Raw genomic sequence first — 22,704 nt, 5'->3', positions numbered from 1 at the left:
AAAATTCTTTTGAATAAAAATTAATTATTGTTTCTTAGAAAATAGAATAGAAAAGTTTTATTATAATATGTCTGAAACTGACTTCCTCTTTTTATTTAAAAAAAAAAAAATAGAAATGAGGTAGAGGGCACTTTAGTTTATTTTTCTATTTACAACTCCTGCGGGACATACAACTGCGGTGTGCTAACTCTAAAGGGCTTCCCAGTACCCAATTTAACCTAATCTAACCTGATCTAAAGTAATAAACATATAAACGAAAAACTAACCTCCCACCCATTACGTTTCAAAATAAGACGTGGGTGGGATGGGGGGTAGACGAAAAAAGTCCCTAAATGACGTCATAAAAATAATTTGAGGAGAGGAGGAGTGGGAAAGAAAACCCATTAAAAAAGAGATGGATAATCCCTCGTTTTTATGAGGTAATATGCTGATTTTTTGAGGAACTTTCTTCGTATGCAGGGGGGGGGGGGGGGCGTTTTCTGCGCTCGTTAGCGCACTTGAGGGAAAACCCTTTATATCAAAGCTATACAATACACAACTTGAATTTGAAACAGAAATCTAAAAAGTAATTACTATTAACCTGACCCAAGCTAACTGTTACATATATTTTCAGGGTAGAACAGAAGCACCCACTGCTAAAGAACAACGTTATAGAACAGCATACAACTCTCACTGTTTATTGTAAGTATAATTTTTATAAGTAGCGAATCTTCTCAAGAATTGTGTGTTTATACATCTTTGTTGACTGTCAATAAATAACATAAATTTTGGATATTATCTATAATACAAAGTAGAACGATGTTTGTCTGTCTGTTTGTTTGTTTGTGTGTTTGTTTGTCTGTTTGTTTGTAGCGAAGGATCTCGCTAACCGCTGAACCGATCTGGTTCTCCTTTACAGGGTAGCTTCTCATAGTTCCCGGGAAGGTTTATAACTATTTTCTTAAGAGGTGGGACACCCCTAACCCCCCAAAAAATTAAAAATACACCCCCCCCAAAAAATTTTTTTTTCTCTTTTTAAAATTAAAATAGTGGGGTCGACTACCCCCCCCCCCAAAAAAAATCCCCTCCCCCAAAATTTTTTTTCTTTCTCTTTTTTATTTTAAATCTAAAATACGAGGCTAGGGGTGAATCTGCTAGTAGAAAATAATATCCTTTCTAAATTCTCAACTTTTCTTCCTAATTTTCACAAATTCTTGTAATACTAGAGTTAAGCAATAGAGGGGGAAGGGGTTAAATAACTGAATGTCTCCACCCTGTGGACTCTCTGCCGACTTTCAATTGGGTCTTTGAATAGCATTGTAAATATTACCACAACCAAGCTGCTTCAAAATAGGAGAAAACAATTTGCTAGCAGACGAAAAAGGTCAGAAAGACAGGGTCAGGTAGTTATCTGGGTTATACATCTATACACATTACATTTATTTACTTAATATAACTGACCTAACCATAATCTAACTTCAGACGCCCCGGAAAAGCCCATCATTGAGGGTTACAATAAGGATGACGTGTACAAAGAGGGGGATCATATCAACATCACTTGTATGGTAAGTATTATGGATTCAGGGATAGAACAATGACAGATAATTTATTTTTGGAGCCCATTTTAAACAGCAAAATTGTGAGTTGTACAATTCTAGATATTAAAGTTTATTACAATAAAAAATAACATCCTTTTTTATCCTATTCATAAAGTAGTAAGTTTTTTAGTTTAAGACATCGATAACCACTGAACTGTTCTTCATTTTAGAGAACCTTTCTCAAATATGCTGGGGTGGTTTTAGGCTATTTATTTTCAAATTTAAAGCTTGGAATTGTTTTAGACCAATTCTTTTAGCCATTCTTGTCCCTTTAAATACAGATCCCATAGAAGCTAGGGCTGCAGCCACTAATATCTTAAAAAACAACTAACTAGAAGTACCTTAATATTATAATGACATGCAAAGCATTTTTCTACAATTAACACAAACCAAACAATCCAAATTAAACAGATCTACGCCTTTATTTGCACACCCTTTATCTGCAAGGATTTGTGATATGTTGTCATAAACAGCAGATAATTCAATTTGCCCTCTAAAACTATGACTTATCTATTTCAAATTTTACTATCATTATTTTGTATAAAATAGGACGAATGTTGCTCTAATTATTGGTATCTTCTATGTACACATGTCAGCCTAAAGGAAATCTTGTCTTTTTATTATCATTTTCAAATTTTAGTTTGAAAGTTTCAAAAAATATTTTTTAGATGTTCTATGGTGTTTGTTTGTCGGTAACAAGTGCGTGCGCGAAGCGTATTTTGACACGCCAATACGATTTTTTGACACCCTCCTTCAGCCAAAATCGATGGGGTTATATAAAGAACAAGTGTAAGGGGGTGTATCCATCCCCTTGTGTCCACCCTCTATATAATCAACATTTTCAAAAGGGGTAAAAGTGCCCTTTATCTGGTAAATTGATTCGCAAAGAATGTAATTTTGTTTTTATTTAAAAAGGAATCAGTTTTCATGAAAACAGATCTTGTTTAAAGTCAGTTTTCCTTAACGCACCTAAAAAGTAAATAAAAACATTTAAGTGGGAAAAAATGAAGAAAGTATGCTGAAAAATGCACATATTATTTTCTCTTCAAGAGAACAAAATAGTCCAATTTTTTTACATTTTCCAAAAAGTTTCTCTTGGGACCATTTAAAGGTCTCTATTTTGATATATTCTGGTCTAAACGTTTCCTTCAAGTAAGGGATTATAATATAATGACAGCAGGGAGGAATGCGAAATTAAACTTTATCTATAATAATTCACAAAGTTTTGTAACACGTTCATAATTCGTGGACTTAAAGACTTTGAGGACTTGATTGGTTGGTAAAAAAAGTAGGGTTTATTGATAATTATAATCTTCAGGGGGAATATCTTTGTTTATCTTCATTGGTGGTGTACTGTACAATTACATAATGAATTTATCGTCAATTGTCGGGAAGGTGATAGGTTCGAATCTCGGCCTATTATTGCGTCATAACCAAAGACGTTAAGAGTGGTTCTTACTGTAGCTATATCAGAGGTGGATTCTTAAAAAAAATTTGTCCCACTAATCGCTTAGTGGGGCAAAATTGTATTCGTGAAAAATCCACCAAAATCACATTAAAAATCTACAAAAATTAAACAAAATCATAGAAGGTTTATTAACATAAGATTTTATTTAATTTTTGTAGATTTTTTATGTGATTTTGGAGGATTTTTCACGAAAATAATTTTGCCCCAGTAAGCGATTAGTGGGGCAATTTTTAAAAAGAATTCGCCTCAAGTGTGCGGCAGAAATAGTTAGAGTAATGAGATGCCTTGGCCCAAAACAGATTGATAGTAATGGTCCAAATCAATTTGCAAGGATTGTCCTTCCAATTTTTTGTTGCACTTTTTTTTCCAACGGATTGATCAAATTTGCTGCAAATAATCCTTTTTTAACTTGAATGCATACATACACACACAAAAAAATCTCCAAATACACTAAAGAGAGGAAAATATATGAATTGGGACAATAATATTTACAAGTCGTGGAAAAGTAAGTATACTATTTAAAGAATAAAAGAAACAACAACGAAAATTAATTATCCAATAACCAGTTGAATGTTGATGGTTGGAATTATTCTAACAATAAAGTAAATTCAATCTTAAGGGATTTGACAATATCCGATAAATTGATGTACATTGTACATCTCCAATGCGTCACAAAATTATCCTTCTGTAGATTCGTGGTTGAAACTTTTGGACAATTATTTTAATGTTTTTTATAAAACTTAAAGGACTAGTGTTATAAACAGCCCAATGTCCTCTCCGCCTCTGCATAAATTAAACATAGTACATAGTAGATAAAATTTAAAAAACAACTTAAGAATATTATTTAATTTAAAGAATAGTATATTTTAATTAGCAAACTTTAGAGGCAAAATAATTTTCCTTCCAATGCCATATATCAAACAGCTATTGATTGTTAATGTAATATTTAATTCTCCCCCCCCCCCCCCCCAAGAAAGGGGGATGTGGCTTCTGGGGGCGTAGTGAATTATAAGGTAGGTGTCAAGTTAAAAGCTTTAATCACAACATTTTCTTAAACAGAAAGGAGTTTGATATTTAAAAGTGATGGGGGGTTAAGCAAGAGTTCAATTTAAACATACAGTACAAACATTGCACATATGGGTTTTACTAGAATTTGCAAAACAAAGGATTTCTTAAAACCAATTTGAATTAATTTCTAAAATTGGCGTAAATTTTCATTCACTGTGATTATTCGTCGTACGACAGGTGATTAAAAAATATATTTCTGGAAGAAAGATAAAAATGACGGTTGAATCATTCTGCAAGAAATTACCTGGCAAGAAATGCATTCCGACTTAGCTTTTTTTTTATGAAAATGTCGTAATACTGGCCTACCATTGGTCAATTAAAATCTAACTGGCCTGCCCTTGCTATTTAAGTCTGTGTATTGGCCTACCATAGGTCATTTGTATTGTTTGACGTAGTTTTTTCAGCTTCCATTTTGGCTTCAGTTAATTAACCTACAATAATTCCGTGAAAAATAAATCATCTCCTATCTATAAAAATTTGCAGTTTGCACCTTAATTCTAGGGTTTTTTTTGGCAACATTATTGCAAGTATTCTGGCAACCATGTTGCCAATATCTGGTGGCAAAACTTTTTTTTTGTGAAAATATACTTTTGAAATTATTGGAAATGTGGTAGAAAATATGCATTTCGACAAGTGTTACTATATTACATAGTGCACTGCTTACAAAATAACAAAAAATCATAGCTTTTAGGACAAGTGGAGATGTCCTTTATCATCAAATTTATGTACTGCATAATTAATATAAGAAGGTCTACAAGTTATGTTAAATAGAAAACAAGGATGACAACATCCATAAAAGCGAAGCACTGAAACGGTAGGACAAACGGACATTAACACTTGTATAGAGTCAGAACTGAATAATAATAATATAAATGTATAAGAGTAAAAGCAAAATTGTAAGTACATTTGTTGAAAAACTGCTTGATTCAGGATAATGTTTATGTAAGTATTTACATTTTTAGGACTTGATTATAGAGTTGCTTCGCTTATTACATTATACTTTGTTGTCCCAGGAATCAACATACCAAAAATCATATAAATCGGATGATTATATCACATAAAAATTAGTTGTTAAAAAATTTTAAAAATCAACATGTTTAAAATGGACGTACGGACATTTTGGTGATGATTATAGAGTTGCTACGCTTTCTAAATCGTACCTAACTATTAAAGGAATCACCATGCAAAATTTGAAATCGATAGGACAATTCTAACATGCCTAAATTAACGAAAAGAGCTATCCGTTACGAACAGACGTACGGACGGACCGACCCTAATTATAGAAAAGCTTCGCTTTTAAAAATTAAAAATTGTCAGAGATCTCAGCTCAGCGGTTAGCGAGATCCTATGCTACAGATAGACGGAATAATAAGAACACACACACAGACAACAACCTATTACTTTTTTTAAAAAATAGTTATTTATCGTATCGCACTATAGACGGCTTTCCTTGGATATTAAAAGGACGGCTGAAAATTGGTTTTAATCCAGCAGATATTCATCGGTTTGGAAGCCATACTGGAATAATTTTTTTTAAAGCTCAACACTTTTTGCTATAGTCTTAATTTGTTGTTTAGCTAGATTGTTCATATTAATATGTTAAAGTTTGTTAATAGGATAGAGAACCATGGGGATATTTATTGCTGGCTTCTTCAGTTGTATTGTATCTATTCTTTCATAGATGGATATGTGGAATCATACGAAATGTACTTTTGTATTGTACATGGATTGGGAAATTGGCTTGCTATCCATCTATCTATCTATCTATATCTTTCTATCTATCTATCTATCTATCTATCTATCTATCTATTAATCTATCTATAATCTATCTATCTATCTATCTATCTATCTATCTATCTATCTATCTATCTATCTATCTATCTATCTATCTATCTATCTATCTATCTATCTATCTATCTATCTATCTATCTATCTATCTATCTATCTATCTATCTATCTATCTATCTATCTATCTATCTATCTATCTATCTATCTATCTATCTATCTATCTATCTATCTATCTATCTATCTATCTAGGCACTTGGAGGAAACCCTGTGCCGACAGTGAACTGGTACAAAATCCAGGGGCAGGATAAGATCAAGCTGGATATGAAACAAATACAGCAGGTAAAATTACAGGAGTTATTTTAATTTTAATGTTCGAGTTGGTAATTAAAATTGACTATATCTTCATTATTTACTGGCGGATTTAAATGAATAAAGAATAAATTGTATAAGATCTATTGAGTTATCTAACTATGTCATATACTTTTAGATAAAATAATTTTTATATTTCTATTATTTCAGGACAATGTAACGTATTCGTTCTTGTCTATACGGGCTGAAAGTGAGCTACATGGATCAGAATATCGTTGTGAGGTAAGTTTATTATCTACAGCTCAGAAAATATTTAGATTATATTTTATTAGTTAGTTGATTATGTCAAAATATTCATTTCTTAATTACTTTTTAAAAGATGTATTATTTTTATTATATTTTGTAATTGGTTTAACATTTATTTTGGAAAGTTTTGGAAACAGATTGGATATACGGCCCAACTCTATTTTAAAGGGATAAGACGATTGCCGATAAATTGATGTTCATACTCAATGATGATAAACAAAATTACCCCTTCTGTAGATAATAAATAGTGGTTAAACGTTTAAAAATTCAACCAATAAAAATTCAATAAAAATTCCTCGAAATTCTTAATTCAACGAATTTGAAAACGTTATTAAAAAGCTTTGGAGACTGTTGTTATAAAAAAAACCATTGCTCCCTCCCTCCCTGATTACAAAACCGCCATAAAGAATTATTTAACTGAAATACATCTGTTTATGAAGTATGAACTGTTTAATTAATATTTCAGGCATGGAACGATTTTACAGAAATTAGCTATCCCAGCATTCCAGTGAACCTTAATATTTCATGTAAGTATTCTCATTTTTTTGGGTGTACTACATTTTAGTTTTTAACCAATATATTACCAGGGAAAACGTACTAATGCTATTGTAAAAAACTGAACAGGTTTTTTGTATGTAGCTTAAGATTTTAAAAACTTCTTAGCGAATTGTGTTCTCTATTTCAGGGAAGCTTTATTCCAGGTCCCTGGATGGTATATGCTATTATAAGTTTTCAGATAGTTAGAAGCTCTTTTCATAACATTTTCTACCCGTTCAAATACAGATACCCTTGATGTTAGCAACTAGTATTTTGACAAGATAATACAAAGGATATTTAAACATTTTTACAGGGTAAAGACAAAGAAGAGGGGTTGGGAGAAATTCGGTAGGGTTTGCCTTTCTTTTTCACCTTTTTTTTTAAATTACAAAACTTCCTGTTAAATCTTTCTAGTCAAGACAATGGACTATAAAAAAAGTCTCCTCCTGAACTATGTTTTTGCTCTATACAGCTGGTAGTTTTTTTGAGTGGGGGGGGGGGGGGGGAAATTTTATTAGATTATTCTCCTTTCCTTGATAAAAAAAAAACTTGATAAATGGATTTCAGGTTCTTAATTTTGACACCAACTAGTGATAAAGACCATTTCGTTACCCTTCTAAGAAATACTATAATAAAAAAGAATGGTTTATTTTAGCGATTTTTTGGCTCCTATAATAATATAGTAGACATAAAAATTAATTAGATCCATCTATTTTATCGTTGGCTATAATCATATACAATATACATATAGCGGCAACCCAGGTTTATATTTATCTGTTTTTATCATTAGGTTAATGCATGGACCAAAGTTTCTATAATAAGATTATTTATTTTCGTAGATTTTTTGTTTAAAAATGGAAGATTTTTCTCGTTATTAGCTATATAATCCATAGAAATAGCATTGTTATTTATTTGTTATTAGTTTCTTTTTTAAAACCTGTTAAAAAATCAAATATACATCATAAAAAAGTAGTCATTGCTAACTATAAATCAGCATGGCCTTATAGGGTAAAATAGTCTTTTTTTAAAATCGATATTATGACTATAATTTCATGTTGATATACATCTAATATATACTTTGATATACTTTGATTTTATAACCTTTGAAAAGGGCCTAGGGTAAGGTTCTCATTGATATCTTTATCAATCTAAGAAGAGATAAGATATCTTTTTTTTTAAAAAAAAGACATTTGTTTATCTTAAAAAAGGCAATGACGAAGTAAAAACATTGTATTAAATATAGACTAAAACTAAGAATGTCCATTAGTAACAAATTTTAACAAACCAAAAACACTTTAGCATTCATTGTAATAATTGGATTTTAAAGAAAATGAGTTTTTCACAAAAAATCATCCATTAAAAATTTAAAGTTGCTACTCTTTAGTATCTTACTCTTTGAATCAAAGGTATGTATATAATATACAGACGCTATAATGATTTTTTCTGTATTATAAAGGAGGGATCTAAAGGGATAAGATAATAGCAGATAAATTGATGTACATGATGAAGACCAAACTGCATAACTTTTGTGTCACTTTTGATTCCTGTGACGACATATAATGAGGAAGATGGGAGGAGAAGTGGGAGGAAAACCTCTAAAAGAGATGGAGAATATTACGTCAAAAGTGGTGCAAAAGTTATGCAGTTTGGTCTTCGTCGATGTACATCCCCAATGATAATACACAAAATTCTACCTTCTTTATATTACAATTAATGATTGAAACTTTTGGATAACCAACTACATGAACCAGCCAAACAATATTTTTTCAAAACTTTGGGGGACTAGCGTAATAAACAGCCCATTGTCCACCCACTTCCTAATTTTAAACAGATATGGATAAGAAAGGGTTGTCGATTAATTGAAACTACATCACCATCCCTTCCCTCCCTGTAATAATAAATGTTAATATGATTATGTTGTATAGAATTATATAGAATAGCTGCATCTAATTATACCTGTATATATATAATTCTCCTTCTATACACAAATTAATCAATTGGGGTTATTTCATATCTTACTACGTATAAATATGATTTTAATACTGAGCTGGATCTTTAAATCATTTTAGTGGTGAGCTAGATCGGGGTGAGCCAACTTTCCACTAATAAGAGTACATCATTTTATGAAATACCGCGCTGTGATTGGCTGAAATTCGGCTCACCCCGATCTGGCTCACCACTAAAATGATTTAAAGATCCAGCTCTGGTCTGAAGTTGTTATACTTTTCACAAAAGTTCTATATTTGGCTTGGGGTGGTTTTAGGCTATATTTCTGACCTTTGCTCAGTAATTGGTAATTTTTGTTTTAGCAAAAGCAAATTATCTTGTAAATTGCTGAATTGATATTTTTTTAACCTGTTGTACGGGATTGGCCTAATAGGCTTTCTTTTTTTTTGAGAAGAACTTCATACATATTTAAATTGTGGTACAAGAAATCTGAAATATTTGATTACCTAAATAAAAAAAAATTGAATTATATTTTATGAAATTTTAGTTTTACTTTGGCGAGATATCTTTACAATTTTTTAGATTCTAATTTCCGTTTTATTAAACTTCTGGTTCAAAGTTTTTAGTAGCGAAGCTACTCTATAATTCATAATGTATGTCCGTCTTTCAGTTCCTAATGCTATTGGGGAAATACCGCTATTGAAGATACGAATAAAAAGACATAAATAGTTATTTCTCGCATCGTATTATAAACGGCTTTCCGCGGATATAGAATGTACAATTATAAGATTAAAATCAGTTTTATAAGATTAAAACCAGTTTTTATATTCGTAGAAAGCTGGATATAATACGATGCTAGACAAGGTTTTTTCGTATGGATGAGAACCGGTTCCTATCCACCGGATTCGAATGAATACGAGAAAGATATATTTTGAATTATTTCTTTTCTTCAAAATGGTTTCATTGAATTACTGCATTTTTATCAACTGAACATCTTCTCTATAATTCATTTTAATTGTTTGTACTTGGATGCTTCGCTACTTATGGATGTTATCATCCTTGTTTTTGTTGTTGTTGACGAACAAAAGATAGTCAGATACTGTACAATCTTATACTTTTTTCAAACTTTTCAGTATTTTAAAAATTATATCAGGTACATTTTTAAAGAGAAAGAATATTAACATTTGGCATATTTTTAATTTTTGGCTTTAATTTAGCGGCATCGACCCTAGCCTCTAAAGGACATTTTTTTAGTTTTTTATAATGTTACTACTTTTGGAGTAACTTTGGGGGGGGGGGGGGGGGTGAGGGTGGAATCCAACTTATTTTCCTAAATATTAGGAACAACCTCCATATTACCCACCCCCCCCCCCCCTTTGGTATTTATATAATTTTACTTATTGCTTAACTGTTACCTTTTTTTCAGTCAGCCCAGATTATGTTGAAATCGAGGGTCCTGACTTTGTAGAGTTTGGTAAATCTGTTTCTCTAACATGCGTGGTAAGTAAAGTTTTTTTTATTGGTTAGGTAAAGTAGTTAAGATAGATTCCCGCAGGGGTTAGAGCAATTTTTTTTCTATACGAAAAAGAATGTTGTTTATGAATAAAACTTTTTTCGTAGTATTTCAATTTCTTGGGGTTTTGGTATAATGAAACACAAGGTAATGCTTGTTCGACCAGAAGACGAAGAAAGTCGCTCAAACAAAAATTCTGACTTCGTAAAAATGAGGGATGATGAGTGGATTACTCCTAAAAAAGAGATGGATAATCCCTCATTGTTATGACGTCACATTGAGTGACTTTCTTCGTCTTCGTTTGACCAAGAGCAATTTTTTTCATTGATGGATATAAGAATAAAAAAAAGCATTGATATAATGTAAAGCAAATATTGAGCCAAAAATTTACTTTACAGTCTTAGAAATAAAAAAATCAAATGCACTGGCTTTAGGGGGGTGTCAACACCACTTTAAAATTAATATTGGGAAGATCTGTATTTTCCTTTACACTCACTAATGGTCTCATGCCCCCCCTGGTTAATTGCTGTGCACACCACTAATAAAATGAATAATATATTATATTTTTGAAGGCTGATAATTCCAACCCTCCTGCCAAGCTTTTCTGGTGGATTGATGGAGAGACAAGTTCTGGTAGAGTTAGAGAGGTAAATCTATCTATTTAAATCTATCTATATCTATCTATATTCTTATGTATATATAGTTAGATAGGTAAACCTATTTATATGATCATATCTGTGCTTGTTTTTTAAAAAGTTTTTTTCATCAATATTTCTGTTCATTCAAGAATTAAAACCTATCAATTAATATAATTAATAATCCTAATTCATCAATCCATTTCTCTACAAATTTTGAAAATCATTATATTTAGCAATCTTTCTATTTTTTTTATTTCTATAATTAATCTAACATATTTGACAAACTAGTATTGTATAGATTGATAAAATATCAAACAATTTATCTTTCTACTGATCAGCTTATTTAACATTATTGATCTTCCATAAAACAAGGACGATTATATCATTAGCATCTGTAATCGAAAATGTGTCATATAAAAGAAAAGCAGAAACAATCTTACCGTTTCCTCAAGGTTCTGTGTGATTGAAACTAAAATAAAGCCATTTTACTTAACAGTCAGGTCGATGAGTCACTAATTTTAAAGTGCAATTTGTTTTATTTAGATTTAAAAATACATAAGGAATTTTGGTGCAGGTTTCCTTATTATAAACTTAACAGAGATATGTTTTAAAAGTTTACAAAAAGAAAGATGATAATGTTATCTTAAATCTCGGGGATGTGCAAGCATTTCTGTATGTTTTTGGGGGTATCGAAATGTAATATTTTTTTCTGGTAAAAATGTAGATTCAATGAAGAAAATAAGATATTGCCTATAAATTTTTGTCAATGAGTCAAATTAAGCAATGGCTTTCATTAAAAAAACAACATTGTACACAAATTTATCATTGATTGTCTTATTCCTTAATCTCCCTGGTCCCTGTAAATTACTAGACGCTGCACGTAGGTAAAAGATAAATTAAACTTTTATGGCCCGGGAACAAACTTTATGGTGTGCCTCTAATTCCGCATTTTAAAACATGCGCGTAGTTCAGCTTATTAGAGAGAAAAGACAATGAACATTGCAATTGTACATTTGTACAATTTAGAAAATAGAAGCAAAAGTCGTTTAGTGTTGTTGTGATAATATGCGGCTCTTTTGACGTGAAGGTCATAACTAAAGACGTTAAAAAATGCTTCCTACTGCTGCTATGTCAGGTGCGTGACATAAATAGTTAGAGGAGTGAAAATGCCTTGCCCCAAAACAGGCGCAACTCATTACCCTGTACAGTTAGGACTTCTCCGACAAAGGTCGTGCAATCAAAGGCTTGGTTGGATGTTACTTAACCTAACATCCTCGGATGTTAGAGTATTGCATTCCATTACAAGCAGATGATGCTCTGGATTCGCTAGATGATCACTCAAAATCGAAGGATTTTCCCACCCTTACGAGGTTATCAAGAAAATGTACGGCACACAGTAATAGTGTCTGACTGATTATGACGTAACAAAAAAAATTAGCCAATGAGAGGCCGTTATTGACCAATGGTAAAATTTATAGTGGCTTCTCAAGTTCTCATTGGCTAATTTTTTTTGTTACGTCATAATCAGTCAGACACTATTACTGTGTTCAAATGTACGGCTATGATGATTTGTGCGAAAGTGAATGTAGATCAAAAACTTTATAGCAAATCAAATTTCTGCCTTTCAACTTGGGGATGGAGTATGTTTATGTTTCTGCAGATTAGCTTTAGAAAAAAAGAAATAGTTATTTCTTGCATCTTATTATAAACGGCTTTCCGCGGATATAGAATGTACAATTATAAGATTAAAACCTGTCTTTTTAGCCCCGAGGTGCCGAAAGCACGTGCTAAAAAAACTGGTTTTAATCTTATGATTGTATATTTTTATATTCGTAGAAAGCTGGATATAATACGATGCTAGACTTAGTTTTTTCGTATGGATGAGAACCAGTTCCTATCCACCGGATTCGAATGAATACGAGAAAAGTAAATACTAATCTTTGTATAGAAAAAATCCGTTATCCTAGGTTTCGAAACATTTTGTAAACTTCCCCACCGATCATTAGAAAATTTTTAGGGGTGCTAAGATGTGGTTCATCTAAAGTTTATTGGCTAAAGGCTAAGGACGAAGCTACTAGTTCATTAAAAGTATTAAAAGTTTGTTTCCATCGTAATACACAAACTTAACCTAATCTATTTTTCCAAGCGCAAAATAGATAATCTTTGGTTGCTAAATTACTTTGTGAATCGGGTTAATTTTCATCTATTTTGGATAATTTTATGTTTCGCTCTATTTAATTTTTTCCCAATTTGAAAATTCACCAAAAATATTAGAATTAAGATGTGTACTATTTAGGCTTGTTTATCATCAATGATTTAAAGAGATAGACAATGGATGATAAATTCCTAATACATTCCTAATTATGATAAATTCTTAAAACTGTTTGTGGAAAAGTTTAAAAACAGATAGTTTGTAAAGCCCAATCAAGACTTATTTAGTTTTTAAGCCAACAAATAAGGAGAGTTCATCGGGGACCAGTATAATTTAGGATCTAATGTTCCTTCCCTCCCAGATGATTTTGTCAATGATATTTTGTCCGCAAATTTTACACGATGACTGACAATTTCAGCATCAAATTTCGTACATACTCTGGTAAGCCGAGCGTTCTCGGCCCACAGGGTAACGAGTTCGAGTTCAACGAGCCCTAGCCTTGAATTATTCTACCAAAACAAACTAGCAGGATTTAGTCATACAGAAATTATATATTTAACTGAATAATATTTACAAGCAATGTTTACTATATATATACAACAGATTATAACAATGGTTAGGTTTGAAGGGGGTGTGGGACGCTAGGGCTTAGCTCCCGGCGGCAGACAGGCTGTGGGGGCAGCGGTGGTAAAAGGGGAGGCAGCGCCTCCCGGTTATATAAGCGCGTGAGGGACGCGTGATAGTTGCATGTTTGAGCCCCCTCCCCACATTTAGGCAGGCCAGTTTGACCGCTAGATAGCGGGGTCAACATCGGTCATGAGATAAATGGTTATTATTATTATTTGATTCTTTATTTGTCTTAACTATATACATAGAAAGTTAACATATGAATTATAGGAGTTATTATAACAATATTAAATAAGGACTAATCCAAGATATTCTCTTATAAAAAGTGTAAGTTCATTGTGAAGCAGAAGTAAGCAATACAAAGAAGGAAATTTTGCCGTTTAACATAAAAAGTGTACATTTAAATTAGGTCAATACTAATTCAACATAATATCTTCTCAAAATATGTCCAATTTATACAAAAAAATAAAACTTCAGTAAGTTCCAGAAAGAAAAATAATCGTCATCAAGAAGTAAAATATAATATTCATGATAAAAATAATAGGTCAATAGGTACTAATCCTTAATATAAAAATGTGTATAATGGATACACAGCTGAACTTAAAATTGTTAAGGAGGGATAAATAAGTGATTTAAGGAGATAAATGGTGATATAATAAGATTAGTGCAGTGGGTTTGTTATGATAAGTCACAGCGTAGCAACTCTGTAAACTGCCTGTCCGTCTGGTTGTCGTATTACCACAACCTCCCCTTCAAGGGTTGCGTGGCTCTCGAGCCACCAGGCCTTGAACCTGGGGATACGACAACCTATGTCTGCGCAGGACAGGCTCTTCCTGGGGCACAGCTCGATGGAGGACAGCTCTGGCTACACAGGCTCCACGGGACACTCGTTGCTCAGTCTGGCTGTGGTTGGATATCAGCATTGTCAGCTCCTGGTTGGCTTCTAGACGGGGGTTGGCGACGGCCAGGCCCCGGCGCTGGAAATTTTGCCTCGTCTGCAGGACTAGCTCTGCCTCAGCGGGTAGCTGGACACGGAGGCCTAGGCTAACTCTGGTGGTTCCCAAGGGGGGAATGACGATGGATGAGGGCGCATAAAATTCCATGGGGGCGCCTGCTTGGTTCAGGTTGCTTGGCCTCCTAGCCCCTACCCGGATAGGGATGGCTGTCATTAACAGGGGGCACATGGCTTCAGCTTCGTCCTCTGGGGCGGCCTCTTCCATTGCAACAGCTGCTTCTCCTCCTACAGGCTCGCTGCTGGCTGGCAGGTGCTCCATGTCTGTGTCAGGATTCCAGATGGCATCTCTGGGTGGCTCTGGAACTGGCGGCGGCGGCGGTGGTTCGTTGGGTTGCTCCTGCAGGTCCTCTTCTACTGGGTCACGATCTTGGCCGCTGGGCTGTGGGGCAGCTGCGGCCGGCTGGTGCACTGGGAACTGTCCTGGGTCGCTAGCTGCGGGCGCCGCCGCTCCAACCGGCAGCTCGGTGGCATCCTCGTCGCCGTCCACATCAACCTGAATGTCTGCTGGAATCTGGTGGGCAGTCACATCTCCAGTGTATTTGCGCAGTTGGCCTACATGTGCGGTAACTTCCGAGATCCTGGCTATTGGAGAGGCAGGTTTGATGACATAATGGACTTCTGTAGCTTTCCTTACTACCTTCCAGGGGCCAGTCCATCTCTTGGTGATCTTGGCTGCCTTCCCTGGCACCAGGCGGGGGGCCAGGTACCAGACCAAGTCTCCAACCTCATACTTGGCCGTTGGGCCACCAGAAGTGCATGGCCACACGGGCGATAGTCGCGTCCATCCCAAAGTGCCCGGCCATGGGGGTCCCATGGGCTAGAAAGAATGCGTCCTGCTGGAGGGCCGAAGGCAGCAGGTATCTTGTCCGCTCCCCTGTCAGGGTCTGGTCAGTGGTGGTGAGGCACCCGTGCTCGTCAAGTCCCAGGGCTGGGAAGCGGCTGGCGTACTGCTGCTCGTCTCGGTCCTTGCCGCGCAGCTCAGCCTTGGTTGGGGCTCTGCCGTCAGCCACCCACTGGCGGACACGGAGCAGGAGGGGGTCTTGTGTCTGGGCTTCTAGTACTCTAGCTGGGTCCAGTTGGGCGGCAGGGGGCCGGCTGGCTGCGGGCTCCCCTAGCTGGCCAAGGTTATGGAGATACTCAGCCTGCTCTGCTAATTCTTCGGCGCTGGCCGTTGGCATGTTGGCGTCCTCCCGGCGGCTGAGGGCGTCAGCATTGGTGTTCTGGGTGCCAGGACGGTGGCAGACAGTGAAGTCTAGGGCCGCTAGCTCCTCTTGCCAGCGGGCCACCATTCCTGTGGATGTGTTCAGTGACTTCATCTGCAGCAAGGCTGAGGAATCAGTGTTGATCTGGAAGCTGCGGTAGGACAAGATGCCGTGGAATTTCCGGATTCCATACATAATGGCGGCCATCTCTCCCTTCCAGGACGGGTAGCGAGTCTCGGGGTCGGTTGTCTTGCGCCCCACGGCGGCAATCAGCCTCTCCTTGCCGTCCTGGCATTGACTCAGAATGGCAGAGATGGCGCGGCTGCTGAAATCTGTGGTGAGCTGGAATACCGCTGGCAAGTCAAACCTGGGCGGCGCTCGGATGGGGGCTTGACGGAACTTGTCCTTGAGCTGCAGCAGCTGGGCTTCCATCTCAGGTGTCCAGGTTAGGGTCTTGGCCGTCTTCTGCCGGTTCATCTCGTAGGTGAGGTCGGCATACTCTGGGATGAACAGGCGGTAGTATCCAAAGAACCCCAGAAGCGCCAGCAAGTCTTTGGGGGTGCTGGGGGCCGGCCAGTCCAGGATACGATCAATATAATCCTCTTGCATGGCTATCCCCTCACGGCTGAGGGTGTGGCCCAGATAATCCACCTTGGCTCGGAACAGCTTAGTCTTGGCTGGCTTGAGGCGGATTCCTCCCCTGCGGTGGGCTTCCAAGACCTCTCGGAGCCTAGCCAGGTGGGCCCAGGTATCCTGGTGGAAGGTCAGGACGTCGTCAAGGTATGACTGGAGGTTGGCTGTGCCTAATGGGTTTAGGACCCCTGCAATAAATCTAGAATAGACAGATGGTGCTGTAGCCAGGCCAAAGGGCATCCTTTTCCATTGATACAGGGGGCTGCTCCAGGCGGAGTCTGACGGCTCTATGACTCCCTCCTGTAGCCAGGTGTCCAATTGTTTCTCCAGTTCAGCCTCCTGCCGCGGGTTCAGATCCCTAAATCTCTGGCGGATCGGCTGGGTCCCTGGCTTGAGGCGCAGCTGCAGCTCGACTATATCGGTGCAGCCGGGGGTAGAGTTGGAGAAGACGTCCCTGTATTCTGATAGCATGGTCCAGACCTCCTTCTTGAGCAAGGGGTCCTTGCGCAGGAACTCGTTGTCTTCCATCTCAAGGGCCTCCCACAACTCTTGCATGTCTGGGGGCTCAGCAGGCTCTTGGAACGAGTGGAGACTCGGGGGAGGCTTATCAGAAACCTCTAAAATGTCAGGCTTGACCAGCTCCCCTGCCACTGGGAGGCCAGCGTCCAGCAGAAGGGGCGTCTCCCCTTCATTCACCACCAGCACTCGAAACACAGTGGCGGATCCAGGCCTGTGGGCATACAGGCCTTCTGGGATGACAAGATCCTCCCCAAACCTCTGTTCTGGGGCAGCTAGTTGGATGGCATCCTTGGTGCGGTGGCCGACTAGCTCGACAGGGACCGCCATGACACCGCGGCCAGGCAAGACCACCCGCTTGGCCGTGCGCAGTTGGGGTGGCTGGCCGTCAGTTGGAGTGACAGCGCTTAACCTATATGTGGCTGGTGTGGGGCTAGCTTCGGCTCCGGGACCCACCGGCCGCGACTTGACGGGCTCGGCCTCGGGAGGGGCTGACGTGTCGGAGCCAGGTGTGGCTCCGAGGGCGTCCGGCCACGATTTGACGGGCTCGGCGCTGGGAGAGGCCAAAGTGCTGGGTCCAGCCTGGGCTCCGTGGGCGTCCGGCCGCGACTTGACGGGCTCGGCGCTAGGAGAGGCTGAGGCAGCGGAGCCATGCATGGTTCCGGAGGCAGCCGGCCACGACTTGACGGGCACGGCGCCGGGAGAGGCTGAGGCCTGGGAGTTGAGTGTGGCTCCGGGTACATCAGACCGCGACTTGACGGGTCTGGACTCGGGCTTGGCTGGTGGACTGGCTGGAGGTCCCAGGTAGAGGGGGCCAGGTGTCGGCGGAGAAGATTGGTTCTGGAGGGCTGGCAATCTCAGGGAACGTTGTTGGCAGGTTCTCCCGCGGCACCTTGGGCACTGGGGGCAACCCCATGGCTAGCAGGTTGGTCCCCCTATGGGCGTTGAGCGCAGCATCCACCCAGTGCGTGCCTTTCTCGACCACACGCGGCTGCTCTGGCAGCGGGCCTGGCAGAGGCCCCTCATAGCTCAACTCTCTCTCGGCTGTCTCCCGGTCGATGGGGACGCCACGGAGTGGGATAAACTCCCCACGCACCCACAAGCAAGGTGGTTGCATGTCGAAACAGAGCCTAGTTCCGAACTCCTTGAGAAAATACCCTCCTAGGTTCAGAGGGTGTGAGAGGTTCCGGACCACAGTCACGTGGTAAAGATGGAGGATAAGAGTGTGTGAGACTGCCATATATAATTCTTTCAATTTTCCTATTACCTGGAGGGGCTGGCCTTCCTCGTTAGCAGTCAGGATTTGAGTGTTGTCCGGAATCAACATGCGTTGCACGCCCATTGCGTGCATGAGGTGTTCAGAAATTACAGCAGACCCTGGTACACGGTTGCCAGAATCGATCATGGCATCAACCTGTACATGCTGGGCAGGGTCAGGAGTAGGAAACCTCACCCTGATATGGCAGGGGAAGTGGAGGTCCTGCCCTTGAGACAAGGGGGCCTCCCGTTCGGCTGGGGTTGGCAGAAACTTCGGTGGTGGCCGAACCGCAGCTATGGTGGTATCGCTTACCATGGTGGCTTAGACTGTAGCTTCGAATCACTAGAGCTTATTAATTATCACTGGGTCAACAATTTTATATTTATTTTTATCACTTGGTTGACATTTATACACACTGATGTGTTGTTATCACTAGGAGCTCTAGGTGTGATTCTGGAAGCACTGGCAGTAGGGAATGTCCGTCCTGCAAGGTTCAGAGGGGTGACGGCGGTAGGGAATGACCCGTCCTACAGCGCCGCTGGTTCGAATCCCGAAAATGGCGGCAGGGAATGGCCCGTCCTACAGCGCCTCGGGTTCGAATCCTGGAAGGCAGCGGCAGGGAATGTCCCGTCCTGCCGTGCCTGTGGCTCAAAATCTGCTATCCGTCGCAGTGGTAGGGCTTACTTGTGTGCTGAAGCTTCGCAGCCACACATTGCCTTCTCAAGGAGACCAGCACCCAGCTGTCTGTCTCGTAGGTTTGGCCTGGGTGTCCTGGGGCTTGTCCCAGCTACACTTGCCAATTTAGACTCAGTTCTGTAGCCGTCTGAGCTAAATTATCCGCTTACCGTGGCTGCGCACCTAGCGCTACTCCTACACGGCACGGAAAAAGCGTCTTAACTGGCGCTTTTAGCAGGCTAAATCTGCTTGCCGTAGGCCAGAGGCCCACATATTGCGTTCAAAATGATGGAAATTCGACCTAAAAAGGCCGTCTCGCGGGTCAGTTGGCTTCTCAGTTGGCGGCTGATTGTCCCCTTACTTGCCAAAGGGTCCAATCAGAGGTAGAATAGGCTAGTTTCTGTAAGGCTCGATTGAAACACGCTGACACCAAGTTCTGGTAAGCCGAGCGTTCTCGGCCCACAGGGTAACAAGTTCGAGTTCAACGAGCCCTAGCCTTGAATTATTCTACCAAAACAAACTAGCAGGATTTAGTCATACAGAAATTATATATTTAACTGAATAATATTTACAAGCAATGTTTACTATATATATACAACAGATTATAACAATGGTTAGGTTTGAAGGGGGTGTGGGACGCTAGGGCTTAGCTCCCGGCGGCAGACAGGCTGTGGGGGCAGCGGTGGTAAAAGGGGAGGCAGCGCCTCCCGGTTATATAAGCGCGTGAGGGACGCGTGATAGTTGCATGTTTGAGCCCCCTCCCCACATTTAGGCAGGCCAGTTTGACCGCTAGATAGCAGGGTCAACATCGGTCATGAGATAAATGGTGATATAATAAGATTAGTGCAGTGGGTTTGTTATGATAAGTCACAGCGTAGCAACTCTGTAAACTGCCTGTCCGTCTGGTTGTCGTATTACCACAATACTAGTTATTTTTCAAGATTATTTATTTATTGCAAAAAACAAAGATATTTCTAAAGCCAAATAAATCTTAATAAATCTTTAACGAAGCAATATTTTTTTGGCCCATGTACTTTTAGAACTCATGTACATTTTTGGACTATTTGGTTCTCTATCAAACCTTTGATTTTATTAGTCTGTTTGCACTTTAATAAAATAAAATTTTAAAGAATTTACTAAAATTTATTTGCTGTTACTTAACTGTCTTTGTTAAACAGTTTGTTTAACTAACTAACTCAAATGTCTTTGCTGTCTGTCTGTCTATCTGTGATTGCTCTGTATGTTTATATTTTTAAAAGTTTGACTTATGTATATCTTTCTGAATTTGTCTAAGGTTAACATGCAATTTTGAAAGTAGATGGTATATGATTACGAAAAAACCTACTTTTATATTGTACTAGCGGCTTCGCCCCTAGCCCTATCAATTTTTTTTGTTATGCTTTATATTTAAACAAGGATGACAACATCCATAAAAGCGAAGCACTGAAATGGTAGGACAAACGGACATTAACACTTGTATAGTATCTGAACTGAAAAATCGGAACATAAATGTCGAATGAAAATTGTAAGTAAATTTGTTGAAAAACTGCTTAAAAACAGGATAATGTTTATGGACATACTTACATTTTTGGACTTGATTATAGAGTTGCTTCGCTTATAATATTGTTCTTTGTTGTCGCAGGAATCAATATACCAAAAATCAGATCAAACGGATAATTAAAACACTTGAAAATTTGTTGTTAAAAAAGTAGAAAAATCAACATTTAAAAATGGACGTACGGACATTCTGGTAATGATTATAGAGTTGCTACGCTTTCTAAATTGTACCCAACTACTACAGGAATCATCATGCAAAGTTTGAAATCGATAGGACAATTCTAACATGCCTAAATTAACGAATAAAAGCTATCTATCTCGGACGGACGGACGGACCGACCCTAATTATAGAAAAGCTTCGCTTTTAAAAATAGCAACAAATCTGTGGCTGTTTTTTGGGTTTACCTCCCTCCTAATAGCCTAAACCCTTCCCTGGACAAAAGTAAAACTATCCTGAGAATTGCGAATTTTTCCAGACGTCTACGAGATCTTAGCCGACATTTTGTGACTTTAGTTTATAGATATAATTCACTCTTCTATATATTTAGGAGGAATCACCAGCCGGAGGTTTTAAAACAATGAGTACAAAAGACGTATATGCAACAAGAAACCAAGACAAAATAAAGGTTTACCTTCTTCAATTTTATTTCCTTTGAAAAAAAGCATTTTGTATTTACCTTTTCCATAGATCATTCGTGCGTTTTCCTAATTGTTATAGACTCTAGGACCTCTAAAACAATGGCCTTCAATAAAAGTTTTCTGTCTGTCAGTCGCATATGTCCACAATTGGGACAGGAATAATAGCAATTTTGGTGAAGGTTAATAAAAAATACAAAGAAATATATAGTAGAAATAGAAATATTTGTAATTTTTGACAGTTGATTAATGAGAGAATTGGAATGTACAAAATTATAAATATAAAGTCAAATTTAAAAACTGTATAACGACACCTTGCGTTTAAAAAGTGAACTATATTCAGGTGACTTGTACAGCTTTGGCTGGGGATAGAGAGAAGAAAGCTACCAAGACTATCAGAATCAAAAGTAAGACAATTAAATACCTTAATTATTTATCTATCACGTAAAATATCAATCACTAAAATTTTTTTTTCTATCTTTAACTGGTCAGTCTGCCTATTCAAACCCGCGACACTAGCGTCAATAACCATATTTGAGAGTTGATGGGTTCGTATCTTTAAATGTAAATCTATATAAATATGTTCTTATCTATCTATCTATTAATATTTTTATATGCCTATCTATCTATGTAGGGCCCCCAGAGAAGCCAGTTATAACCGGTTTCCCCCGCACAACAGTAAGAGAAGGAGATATCCTTAACCTGGATTGTACTTCTCAGGTAATTTGCAGTTGGCTGTCAGACAAACAGACACACAAACAGACGGATAAACTGTCGGACATATACATAGACGAACAAACAGACAGACATGCAATCAGACAAACAGACAAACAAGCAAGCAGACAAACAGACGGACATAAACACAGACGGACATATATAAAGGCGGACATATAGACAGACAAACTAATGGACATACAGACGGACGTCCTTACATAAAAAATATTTAAAATGTTTTTTATTCTTTATTTTCTGTTCTATTAATTATTTCTATTTTTAAACACATTCCAGAAAGTTTATTAGATGGTAAAACATAATACTGGATTCATGTTTTTTAAAAAGTACTTTTTCCAAAGAAGTTTTTTCATTCAATTTAGAACAAATTCTAAGAGAATTTATTTTGCTTAAATTTGAATAAACAAGGATGACAACGTCCATTAATCAGACACTTGGACAAACAAACAATATATCTATTTACTAAACGCTGAACCGGTATGATTATCCTTCACGTTGTAGCTTTGCCTAGGTCCTGAGAAGGTTTATAGCTATTATAGGGAAATTTTCT

At 38.0% G+C, this 22,704-nt stretch overlaps 1 protein-coding gene across 1 annotated transcript in view; it reads left to right on the top strand.

The window, feature by feature from the left end:
* LOC145332496 (nephrin-like) overlaps positions 1 to 22,704 on the top strand; it is a 195,992-nt gene that overhangs the window by 65,876 nt on the left and 107,412 nt on the right. The window contains exons 12-21 of the mRNA XM_080177499.1: positions 614 to 681; positions 1,462 to 1,544; positions 6,151 to 6,240; positions 6,421 to 6,492; positions 6,983 to 7,043; positions 10,427 to 10,500; positions 11,086 to 11,160; positions 21,335 to 21,412; positions 21,766 to 21,829; positions 22,057 to 22,142. Coding sequence (XP_080033625.1) covers positions 614 to 681; positions 1,462 to 1,544; positions 6,151 to 6,240; positions 6,421 to 6,492; positions 6,983 to 7,043; positions 10,427 to 10,500; positions 11,086 to 11,160; positions 21,335 to 21,412; positions 21,766 to 21,829; positions 22,057 to 22,142 — 751 coding nt within the window. The remainder of the gene's footprint in view (positions 1 to 613; positions 682 to 1,461; positions 1,545 to 6,150; positions 6,241 to 6,420; positions 6,493 to 6,982; positions 7,044 to 10,426; positions 10,501 to 11,085; positions 11,161 to 21,334; positions 21,413 to 21,765; positions 21,830 to 22,056; positions 22,143 to 22,704) is intronic.

Source organism: Acartia tonsa, chromosome 11 (assembly GCF_053477335.1).
Source record: "Acartia tonsa isolate MP-2025a chromosome 11, ASM5347733v1, whole genome shotgun sequence".
Lineage (NCBI taxonomy): Eukaryota > Metazoa > Arthropoda > Copepoda > Calanoida > Acartiidae > Acartia > Acartia tonsa.
The sequence above is the reverse complement of the archived record's forward strand: the minus strand, read 5'-3'. Positions and strand labels throughout refer to the sequence as shown.